General features: G+C 36.0%; 1 protein-coding gene across 1 annotated transcript in view; it reads right to left on the reverse strand.

The window, feature by feature from the left end:
- Window positions 1-12,771, reverse strand: part of TOPAZ1 (testis and ovary specific TOPAZ 1) — an 89,852-nt gene that overhangs the window by 30,498 nt on the left and 46,583 nt on the right. Inside the window, exon 12 of the mRNA XM_055294766.2 lies at window positions 10,025-10,140. Coding sequence (XP_055150741.2) covers window positions 10,025-10,140 — 116 coding nt within the window. The remainder of the gene's footprint in view (window positions 1-10,024; window positions 10,141-12,771) is intronic.

Consider the following 12,771-nt stretch of genomic DNA (forward strand, 5'->3'; position numbering starts at 1 on the left):
TACAAAGGCCTAATACCTGTAATATATCAAGAACTCTAAAAGTTTAAGAACCAAAGAACCAAAACCTAATAGAAAAAGGGGAAAAAAAGTGAAGAGTTCACATAAAACATGTAAAAATAGCCCTCAAATATATGAACAGAAAATGATCAAATTCATTCACGAGAGAAATGCAAACTAAAACATCATTTGTCATCTAATAGATTAGCAAATATTAAAAAACATTCTAACACTATGTTAGAAAGCTAGGCTGAAATAGGCAGTCTCATATTTCTGATGGGAACACAAATGGTAACAAGTATTCTGGAGGAAAATTTGGCAATACCTAACAAAAGTTATATATACTTATCTTTAAAAGTTTTAAGTTATATACTTATCTTCACAATTTTTTGACTTTTAAACAGGCTCACAGGAATTTCCAAAAATAGTATACTGTGCACTCTTCACCCAGCTTTTTCCAATAGTGACATCTTATATACCAACAGGAAACTGACACCGGTACAATATTGTTAACTACAGGCCTTATTCAGTTTTTACCAATTTTTATATATATTTTTGTGTGTGTATGTAACTGCAACTGTTCCTTTTCTACAAAGGAACTTTCTCATGGTACCCTTTTATACTCAATCCCCTCTCCACTGTCCCTGACCCCTGGCAACCACTAATCAGTTCTCCATTTCTTAGTTTTGTCATCTCTGGGATATTACATAAATGAAATGTATGCACTGTGTAGCATGTAGCCTTTTGAGATTAGCTTTTAAAATTCAACGTAATTCCCTTGAGATCAATCCAATTTGTTACACATTTCAGTTTCTCCCCCTTTTTCCTGAATAGTATGCCATGGTATGTACCACAGTTTAACTGTAACTATTCATTCACCTATTGAAGGGTATCTGAGTTTTTTTTTTTCCCAGTTTCAGGTTATTACAATTAAAGCTGCTAAGAACATTTATGTATAAGTTTTTATGTGACCAAAAGTTTTCATTTCTCTAGGATAAATGCGAGGAGTTCAACAGCTGCCTTTGGCATGTGCATGTTTAGTCTGTAGAGAAACTGTTGAACTGCTTTTCAGAGTGGCTGTACCCTTTTATATTCTCACCAACAGCATATGATCCAGTTTATCTACACTCTCCCCACCATTTGGTGTTAACAACATTTAAAAAAAAATTCTGTTATTCTGATAGGTGTGTGGTGATATCTCATATGGTTTTATTTTACATTTCTCTTATGGCTAACAATGTTGAACTTATTTTCATGTGCTTAGTTGCCATCTGCATATCCTCATTGGTGAAATATGTTTATGTCTTTAGCCCATTTTCTTTTCTTTTCTTTTTTTTTTAAGACGTCTCACTCTGTCGCCCAAGCTGGAGTGCAGTGGCACGATCTTGGTTCACTACAACCTCCGCCTCCTGGGTTCAAGAGATTCTCTTGGAGCCTCAGCCTCCTGAGTAGCTGGGACTATAGGCATGTACCACCACGCCTGGGCAATTTTTGTATTTTTAGTAGAGATGGGGTTTTACCATGTTGACCAGGCTGGTCTCAAACTCCTGACCTCAAGTGATCTGCCCACCTCGGCCTCCCAAAGTGCTGGGATTATAGATGTAAGCCATGGCACCCAGCTCCCATTTTCTAACAGTATCATTTGTTTGTTTACTATTGAATTTTGAGACTTTCAAAATATATTCTCAGCTGGGCATGATGGTTCATGCCTGTAATCCCAGCACTTTGGGAGGCCGAGGTAGGTGGATCACAAAGTCAGGAGTTTGAGATCAGCCTGGCCAACATGGTGAAACCCAGTCTCTACTAAAAATACAAAAATCAGCCAGGTGTGGTGGCACGCATCTGTAATCCCAGCTACTCGGGAGGCTGAGGCAGGAGAATCACTTTGAACCCAGGAGGCGGAGGTTGCAGTGAGCTGAGATTGTGCCACTGCACTCCAGCCTGGGTGACAGAGCAAGACTCTGTCTCGGGGAAAAATAAAAATATAAAAATTTAAATATATATATATAAAATATATACATAAAATATATATAATATATACAAATATATAATATATATAAACATATATATATAGGTTTCCAAATTTTTCCCTATTTTTTCCTAAAAGTTTTTTGTTTAAATTCATGATTCATTTTGAATTAATTTTTGTATAAGGTGTTGGGTTTTGGTCAAAGTTTTTTTTTACTATGGCTGTTCAATTGCTCCAGCATCATTTGTTTAAAAACTAGCTTTCTTTCATAAAATTGCTTTTGTACCTTATAAAATCAATTGAACATATTAGTAGTGGTTTATTTCTGGATTCTCTCTGTTCCTTTGACCTATGTCTCTCTCCCTCCATCCAATAACATACTTTCTTAATTACTTGATTACTGTTAGTAAGTCTTAACATTAAGTAGAGTGAATCCTTTTACTTTACCCCATTCTTTTTCTCTTTTTTGAGACAGGGTCTCTATCTGTCACCCAGGCTGGAGTGCAGTGGTGCAATCACAGCTCACTGCAGCCTCTACCTTTGGGGCTCAAGTGATCCTCTCATTTCAGCCTCCCAAGTAGCTGGGACTACAGGTGCGTGACATCATGCCCAGCTAATTTTTTGTAGAGATGGGGTTTCACCACGTTGCCCAGGCTGGCCTCGAACTCCTGGGCTTAAGTAATCTGCCTGCCTCGCCCTCCCAAAGTGTTGCGATTACAGGTGTGAGCCACTGCACCCAGCCTATTCTTTTTTAAAAGTTGTCTTAGCTATTCTTGTCCTTTTACCTTTGCACATAAATTTTAGAATATACGTTTTTATACCTACAAAAAAATCTTGCCAGAGGGATTCTGATAGGAATTGAGTTAAACCAATGGATGAAATTGTGAATTGACACCTTTATTAAGTCTCCCAGTCCATGAATGTAGTATGTCTATTTATTTAATCTTTCAATTTCTTTTATCAGCATTTTGTAACTTCCAGCATACAAGTTTAGCATGTGTTCAGTTAGATTTTTACCTAATTTTTGTTTTTAGCCATTGTAAATGATATTGTTTTAAATGTTGGTTTCCCCAGTTCGTTTTCAGTATATAGAAAATGGTTGATTTGTGTGTTGATTTTTATGCTGCAACCTTGCTGCACTCATTAGTTCTAGGAGAGTGTTTTTTTATTTTGGTACATTCCTTGGCATAGATGCAGAAAATGTCATCTGCAAATATGGACAGTTTTATTTCTTCACTTCCAATCTGTATGCTAGCTATTTTCATTTCTTGCCTTACACTGGCTAAGATTTATCATAGTATGTTGAATAAGAGTGGTATCAGTGAACATCCTTGCCATGTTCCCAATCTTAGGAAGAAGCATCCAGTCTTTCATCTAAATGTAATATTTGCTGTAGGTTTCTTACAGATACTGTTTGTGAAGTTAAAGAATTTCCTCCTTTATTCATAATTTGCTGAGTTTTAAAAATAATGCATGGATATTGAATTTTGTCAAATGCTTTTCTGTATTAATTGAATAATCATGTGGCTTTTCTTCTTATGCTGTAGATATGATGAATTACATTGATTTTCAAATATTGAACCATCTTTGCATTCTTGGAATAAACCCTATTTGATCATGGTGTATAATTCTTTTTACAAATTCCTGGATTCAATATGGTAGTATTTTATTGAGAATTTCTGCATCAAAGCTCAGGAGAGATAATACTAATTTGTAATTTTCTTTTCTTTTCTTTTCTTTTCTTTTTTTTGAGATAGACTTTCACTCTTGTTGTCCAGGCTGGAATGCAATGGTCCAATTTCGGCTCACTGCAACCTCCGCTTCCCAGGTTCAAGTGATTCTCCTGCCTTAGCCTATCAAGTAGCTGGGATTACAGGCATGCACCACCATGCCCAGCTAATTTTGTATTTTTAGTAGAGATGGGGTTTCACCATGTTAGTCAGGCTGGTCTCAAACTCCTGACCTCAGGTGATCCACCTGCCTCGGCATCTCAAAGTGCTGGGATTGCAGGTGTGAGCCACCACACCTGGCTGTAATTTGCTTTTCTTTTTTTTTTTTTTTTTTTTTTTTTTTGGTATTCTCTGTGTCTGGTTTTGGAGTCTGGGTAACACTGGTATCAAAATATGCTGGTAAATCTTCCCTCCTTTAGGTTTTCTGGAAGAGATTGTGTAAATCCGTGCTGATTCTTCTTTGAATGACTGGTAGAATCGTCCAGTGAAACTATCTGGCCCTTGAAATGTCTTTTTTGGAAGCTTTTAAATGACGGATTAAATTTCTTCCATAGTTATAACACTATTTAGATGATCTAGTTCATATTGCATCAACTTTGGTTTTTTTTGTGGTTTTTAAGAACTTACTCCATTTCATCTGTGTTGGTGAGTTTATGTCAAGTTGTTCAAGGCAATCCCTTATGATTGCTTTAATGGTTGCAGTAACTGTACTGATAACCCTGGTCTCTTTCCCGGTATTGATAATTCATGTCTTCATGTCTGCTTTTTTCTTTTTTTTTTTTAGTCTTGCTAGAGGCTTGTTAATTTTATTGATCTTTTCTAACAAACAGCTTTTTGTTTCATTGATTTACTTTTTGTTTTCAGCTTCATTGATTCATATTCTTAGCTTTATTGCCTTTCTTATGCTTGCTTTGAGTTTATTTTGCCCTTATTTTTCCTTGTTTTGTGAGGTGGGAGCTTAGAATATTGTGTAATGGATTTTCCTCTCAGGATTGCTTTAACTGCATCCCCAAGTTGTGATATATTTTCATTTTTATTCAGTTCTAACAGTTCACTTAGTTTTGAGACTTTCTCTTCACACGTGGATTATAGAGAAGTGTGTTGTTTAATTTCCAAGTGTTTGGAGATTTTCCTATTATATCTCCATTGTTGATTTCCAGTTTGATTCCATTACAGTCAAATAATGTACTCTGTATAGTTTTAATTGTTTTAAATTTTTTGAGGTTTATGATCCAGGATATGGTCTACCTTGGTGAATGTTCCATAGATGCTTGAAAAGAATATGTATTCTGCTGTTTTGGGGTACAGTGTTCTATAAATGTCTATTAAACCCTGTTGATTGATGGAGGTGTTTAGTTCTATATCCTTGCTGATTTCCCAGTATTTCTATCAATTATTGAGAGAGGGATATTGAAGTCCCCGACTATAATTATAGAATCGTCCATTTCTCCTTTCAGTTATATAATTTTGTTTCATGTATTCTGAAGCTGTTTTTTGGTGCATATACTTTATAATTGCTATGTCTTCTTGGCGTATTGATCATCTTATTATGTAGTGTCCCTCTTTGTACCTGTAGTTTTCTTTGCTCTGAAGTCTATTTAATTCATTATTCATATAATCACTCATGCTCCTTTTAAAACTAATGTTTGCATGGTATATTGTTTCAACTACCTCTATCCTTATAATGGAAGTTAATTTCTTGTCAAGGGCATATAGTTATACTTTTATATATATTCTGCCAACTGCAATCCTTTAATTATTGTATTTAGAACATTTACACAAACAGTATATCTTGGATATCACTCTAAATAAATTCATAGTGAAATTCTTCATTTTTTAATGGCTGCAAAGGACTTCATTGTGTGGATATACTATATTATTCATCTACTGTATTGGTATTTAGATTGTTCCTAATATTTTGCAAGTATAAACAATGCTGCAATGAATAACCTTGGGTGTGCATATGTTTGTATTGATAGAGGTGTGTTTTCAGGGTACATTTGTAGAATTGGGATTGCTGAGTCAAAAGTAAGTGCACTAGAGCAACAACTAAAAAATATATATATACAAAGAGAGATACTCAAAAACTATAGTTAATCAGAATGGAATTCTAAAAAATGTTCAAGTAATCTCCACAGGAAAATAGAAAAAGGGAAAACAGGAGATAAACAAAAAGTAACTAATAAAGTTGCAGACTTAAGCTCCAACATTTCAAACTCACTTTAAATGTGAAAGTTTTAAAATAATCGCTGAATGTTAAGAAATTTCCTAGGTTATAGGCACATATAAATTCTTACTAATGTCCTGAATATAAATGTTAAAATTCTTTCTAGCAGCCTTATCTTCTGTGAAAGTCTTTCAAATGAACTCTAAACTAGCTAATTAAAAATATAATCAAAATCAAAATATAAATGTACATTAAAATTCACTTGACTATTTTGGGATGCTGAAGCAGGCAGATCACTTGAGCCCAGGAGTTCGAGACCAGACTGGGCAACATGTTGAAATCCTACCTCTGAAAAAAATACAAAAAAAATTAGCTAGGGCATGGTGGCACGTGCCTGTAGTCCCAGAGAGTTGGGGGGCTAAGGTAGGAGAATTGCTTGAGCTCGAGAGGTTGAGGCTGCAGTGAGCCATGAGCCATGATTGCACCACTGCACTCCAGCTTGGGAGACAGACGGAGATACTGTCTCAAAGAAAAAAAATAATTGCCTAGTGTAGAATAGGGTGATTATTTCAAAGAGTCAAGAAAATTCAAGTATAAAATAATATACTATTTTTTTCTTTTGGCTTGGAGCTGGGTTCACATGCTCAATTATGATCTAAACTCCTTAACTATCCAGTTATTATCCTACTCTCTCAAAACTCTCTCCATCATCAAATAGGTCACCAATGTTAGTACCTCTTAAAGAATACTATATACAGTCATGCATCGTTTGGTGTATATATGTCTTTTTTTTTTTTTTTTTTGAGACAGAGTCTTGCTCTGTCATCCAGGCTGGAGTGCAGTGGCACGATCTTGGCTCACTGCCACCTCTGCTTTCCAGATTCAAGTGATTCTCCCACCTCAGCCTCCTGAGTAGCTGGGATTACAGGCGTGCACCACTACACTCGGCTGATTTTTCTATTTTTTGTAGAGATGAGGTTTCACATGTTGGCCAGGCTAGTCTCAAACTCCCAACCTCAGGTGATCCACCTGCCTCAGCCTCCCAAAGTGCTGGGATTACAGGCATGAGCCACTGTACCTGGCTGGGGATATGTTCTCAGAAATGTGTCTTTATGTGATTTCATCTTTGTGTAATCATCATAAGGGTGTACTTACACAAACCTAGATGGTACAGCCTACTATTCACCTAGGCTATATGATATAGCCTATTGTTCCTAGGCTACCAACCTGCACAGCATGTTATTGTACTGAATACTGCAGGCAACTGTAACACAAACTGTAGACTTTACAAATACTATATACTTAGGCTACACTTAATTTAGAAAAAAAATTTTTCTTTCTTCAATATTAACTTTAACTTACTGTAACTTTACAAATTGTTTTTAAACTTTGACTCTTTTGTAATAACACCCAGCTTAAAACAGAAACACACTGTATATCTGTACAAAAGCATGCTCTCTATATCCTTATTCTATAAACATTTTTCTATTTTTGAAAATTTTTATTTTTATCTTTTTACTTTGTAAACTGTTTTGTTAAAAACTAAGACACAAATACATGCATTAGCCTTGGCCTACAGAGAACAAGGATGATCAATATCACTGTCTTCCACCTCCACATCTTACCTCCCTGGAAGGTCTATGGGTCAATCACATGTATGGAGCTGTCATCTCCTATGATAATAATGCCTACTTCTGGAATACCTTCTGGAGGACCTGCCTGAATTGGTTTTAAACTTAACTTTAAAAAAATATAAGTAGGAGTACACTCTAAAGTAATAATAAAGTACAGTAAATACATAGACCAGTAACACTAATTTATTATCATTATCAAATATTATGTACTGTACGTAGTTGTATGTGCTATACTTTTATATGACTGGCAGCGCAGTAAGTTTGTTTACACTAGTATCACTACAAACATATGAGTAGTGCATTGTGCTCTGACATTATAACAGCTAAGATGTCACTAGGAGATAGGAATTTTTCAGCTCCATTATAATTTTATGGGATCACCATGGTATATGTGGTCCATCATTAACCAAAACATCATTATGGGGCACATAACTGTAATGGTTTGAAGTGGGAGCACAGAAAGGGGCAGAGGGTATAAAGATACAGTTTTCAAAGTTATATACTGTAAAACAGACTAAAAATATTCATGATTGTGTTGCTTATGTTTGAAAGCACAATAGGGCAACTACAGTTAACAAAAATATACAGCATATTTCAAATAACCAGAAGAGAAGCTCTGGAATGTCCCTAATACAAAGAAATGATAAATGTTTGAGGTGATGAATATCCCAGTTACCCTGATTTTGTTATTATACATCATATACATGTATCGTTAAAACTCATGTACTCTGTAAACATATACAACTATTACGCGTCAATAAAAAAAGTGAAAAGCTGGATTGTTCTGGGGTCTTCCTATATACTAACAGGGTTTGCTGTCAATCACTGCATGAAGGGTGAAGTTTAGTAGCTATTCAGGGCACCAGATACTGCTATTCTCTTGAGCCTTGATGCATACACTTTCCCTGTGCCAACTGCTACTGAATCTGGTGGGAGATTAACATCTGTTAGTCATGTGAGCTCTCTGCCATAGCTGCCACTGCCCAAAATGGGAAAAGTTTTTCACATATCACTCTGGGGAAGAATGAACTCAATGACTGGAAGACAACATCAATGCACCCTACTTAAAAACAAATTGGACTCCAGAACTACATGCTGGATGAATTATACTTTTCTTACAAAAATTTGTTTCCTAGGTAGTCCCCAAAATCTATGTAGCCTAAACGGTGTTACAATTTTTATGGAAAACATGAATATTGTTAATTATCAGTAATTAAATTAAAAAATCATAGAACTTGGAAAACTCAAATTAATTTCAACGCTAGTGATTGAAGGGAAGTAGTACTACTTAGAGCTGCAATTCTTTTAACTGCACCGAGGCATCTAGGGCACAATGGCAAACTCCCCAGGACACCATAGGTTATTTTAAGTTTGTTAAATAAGCCTATGTTAAGGCTGACATCTGTCAGACACTGAACAAATTACTACTATTAACTTGTTTGGACCTAACTAGTTAATAAATGGGACAGTTAACGTCTTTCTTTTGGCCTAGGGACACAGAACCAAGAAAGTTGGGGAACCTCTGCATTAGAGGATAATGAGAAATGAGATAAAAATAGCGATGGAAGCTCCATATTGGAGATTTCTGGGCATTCTGAAGGATTTCAGTAGTTGATTTGCTCTTTATCAAATCTAATTACATTTAAAAAGTTATGATTCATTTAAACACATAATTTATATCTTTTTTTCTATGTATGTTATACTTTAATTTTTTTTTTAAGTCATGGCTTTCCTTTTTCTTCGTATAAGTATATTATGGTACTACTTGTATAATTGTGAGAGTTTTTTTTCAGTTTTTATTTATTTTTGAGATGGAGTCTCACTCTGTTGCCCAGGCAGTGGTGCGATCTCGGCTCACTGCAACCTCCGCCTCCCAGATTCAAGTGATTCTCCTGCCTCAGTCTCCTGACTAGCTGGGATTACAGGCACGCGCTACCATGCTCAGCTAATTTTTGTATTTTTAGTAGAGACGGGGTTTCACCATGTTGGTCAGAATGGTCTTGAACTCCTGACCTTGTGATCTGCCCGCCTCGGCCTTGCAAAGTGCTGGGATTACAGGCGTGAGCCACAGCGCCTGGCTTTTTTTTTTTTTTTTTTTTTTTTTTAAAGGTCTTTGGAGGCCCACAAGCTGAATAGAGAAAGTAAATAAGGGAGGGGTACTAAAGTATTTTATTAAGCTAACAACAAAAAATGAGTCAAATAGAAAAAAGAATTAAGGTAATTTGTACACATATAAGAGAGTACATTAGGTGTAATTAAGTGGTGAAACAGAAGATAAAAGACACTCTTTTTACACTTGATGAGCAGGACATTGAGAGGAAATGAAGTACTAAGAAAAATAAGGTGAGGCTGGCCACAGGCAGCTTGACTAAAGTAGGTCATAGCCAAGAGACGGGAGAAGGGTTTATGACAGGCTACTATCTAAATGTTTGGGCATACAAACAGTTATTAGAGCTTTGCCTTCAGCTTTTGTAAGTCCCCACCAAGACACATATATTTTGGCTTAAATAATAATGATTTTTCTCACCTGGATTTCATTTCCAGAACTGCAGTTATTTCTTGTTTGGAAGCTTGTACTTGGTATAAAAGCTTAACAATATAGTTAAAGTGCTCTGGGTCAAGCACCATCCCGGCTTCAACAAGCTGTAGAAGAGAAAAGAAAGAGTGGTTATTCTTATAAAAATGTGACAGAATTGAGGAGCCAATGTGTGTGAAACAACTAAGACACTGGAAGAAGTGAAACATGGAGACAAGTGGAATAAAACTCATTTAAAAAAATGGAGGCACAGAACTACAAAAAGATATCCTCAGAATTTAAAGCAAAAATGAAAATATTAAGTTTTTGAATTTTCTTCCTGTTCTCTAAGTTATCTCAACCACTTTATCATATATACCTCTTATTTAGTACTCAGTCTGTCTTCTAGTCTAGGACTGGTATTCATACCTCATCCCTGATTATAAACTTCCTGAGAAGTATTGTTCCTGTGCCTCACATAGGGCCATGACCAGAGAAGAATCAGTGATTCCTTGATAACTTAATCACTCAGGTGGACCAACTGCCCACATGTAAAATAGCATTTAATTAAAAAAAAAATCAATTCAAAGGCTTTATCCGTCATTCACATATGACTCATTTCCTGTCTTCTTCATGAGCCTCAACTCTAATGAAGAGAACCAACAAGGGAATATCTGGATACTTCTAGTGTGAGAATAGATGAATGAGAGGCAGGCCTTTTCTGACAGCTCTTCTACATGACATTATCCTGGAAAAGTGGGAAGGTACGAGGTTGTGAGCTGGCAGTCTTATTAGTTGCCCCAGCTCAAATGATCCTCTTGACCTTAGTTCAAAGATATAATGACTAGGACCTCCAATACCCCCATAATACCTCAAAGGTATTATGATGACTAGCTACCCTGGACAAGGATTTAGAGAGTTAAGAATGACTCAACTGAGTGGTGTTTGAAATTCTCTGAGCAATATTTTTGCTGATAATTTTATATAGTTCTATTCTGGTTTTCAGAAAAATTCCCCTTTTAAGAAATTACTTAAATATCAAAATATATTTTGAATGTTTGGGAGAATGTATGCTTTGTCTCCAGTATAGATCTAAGGGAGTACTAGGAAATAAGAAATTGGGGTAGGATAACAAAACAATACCAGGGGTAAGTGGAGAAGCTACCTGTTTCAAGGTATAATGTGAGATGCTGTAATTTGGCTACTAGAACTTACAATTATATATTTTGAGATAGAATTTCTTTTAGTGAAGGATAATAGTAACAAGCTGCTGAGAGATTTTCCCCACCTTTGAACTCCAAGGAAAATTGTCTCAAATTTAGTGGTACTCGGCCCCCTTTGAATGGGTCCTAGAAATGCTACCCTAAGACATGTTATTAAACAACTTTAACTAAAAATAGTTTTGGTAAAAAAATTCTGTAAAAATGACTGTTTAAAGCCTGTTCTAAAGATTAGGCTCTAATCCTTAGCTCTATTAGCTCCTCTGGATTCAAAGCATGCTCAATTTTATTTTAAAAGAGGAAAACAGCTCCTCTCCTAAACCTACCAATCCACTACCTTAACAAATAGTTTTCCAAACATCATGAAGTAAAGGAGTGGACATCATGATTTTTTTACTGTTACGCTCTATAACATTCGAAAGGGTCACTGGTGGTCTAACTGTATTCACTGACCTTGCAGTGACTTTTGACTAAATGAACAAGGCCAACTATAAACAAACCTGCGAGAGAACAAATCAGTTATCTGGTAACTGACAGGCTTTAAAAACTCTGCCCTTTAACACTGCTTAAAAACCAGGGTAAATATAAATTGTTTTGTAACAGACTAGGTAACAATCTAAGGCAGGACAAAAATAAGATGTTAATTATCTTTTCTCAGTGATATTTATGTTAAATACATGGAGTATGGTATACTGCTAGAATAAAGAGGAGGAAATGCATCTTTCTCCATGATGATATTATGGTGTTATTACTGAACCCTGAAATACTCTTAACAGGGAAATTGGTACTGGTTTTAAACAACTTCCAGAAATGATGGCTCCATATTAGCCATGCAAAAATGAAAATCATTGTCTTTGTTAGATATTCTCCACTAAGGGTAATTTTATTTAGACAGTCACTGGGGGGTACATTTTGCAGAAAGCCAAGTTATTCAGTATCAGACAATTTATGGAATCCTTACTGAGATTTTCTACAACCTCTGTGGGTTATCAGTAACTTTTTTTTTTGAGATGGAGTTTTGCCCTGTTGCCTAGGCTATGGCGCAATCTTGGCTCACTGCAACCTCCGCCTCCCGGGTTCAAGCAATTCTCCTGCCTCAGCCTCCCGAGTAGCTGGGATTACAGGCATGCGCCACCATGCCCGTCTAATTTTTTGTGTGTTTTTAGTAGAGATGGGGTTTCACCATGTTGGTCAGGCTGGTCTTGAATTCCTGAACCTGTGATCTGCCTGCCTCAGCCTCCCAAAGTGTTGGGATTACAGGCGTGAGCCACCGCGCCTGGCAATCAGTAACTTTTGATTCCAAACATTTCTAGGCAAGCAATTGTCAAGTTTTGTAATGTGAAATCTGAGGTATTCACTCAAACATCTGTTCTTTTGCTTGAGTTCTTTCAATGTTGCTTCTGAAAGAAAACTGGCAGTTTTCCTATCAGGCCTATTCTGAAGTAGATGATTGAGTAGTATCAAATATTAGGAAGTATTTAACAAGAGTTGAATTTTATATTTTTGTAAGTCTTTTCTGGTTTGTTTATTTCTGTTGTA

This window comes from Symphalangus syndactylus, chromosome 1 (genome assembly GCF_028878055.3).
Source record: "Symphalangus syndactylus isolate Jambi chromosome 1, NHGRI_mSymSyn1-v2.1_pri, whole genome shotgun sequence".
NCBI classification, from domain to species: domain Eukaryota; kingdom Metazoa; phylum Chordata; class Mammalia; order Primates; family Hylobatidae; genus Symphalangus; species Symphalangus syndactylus.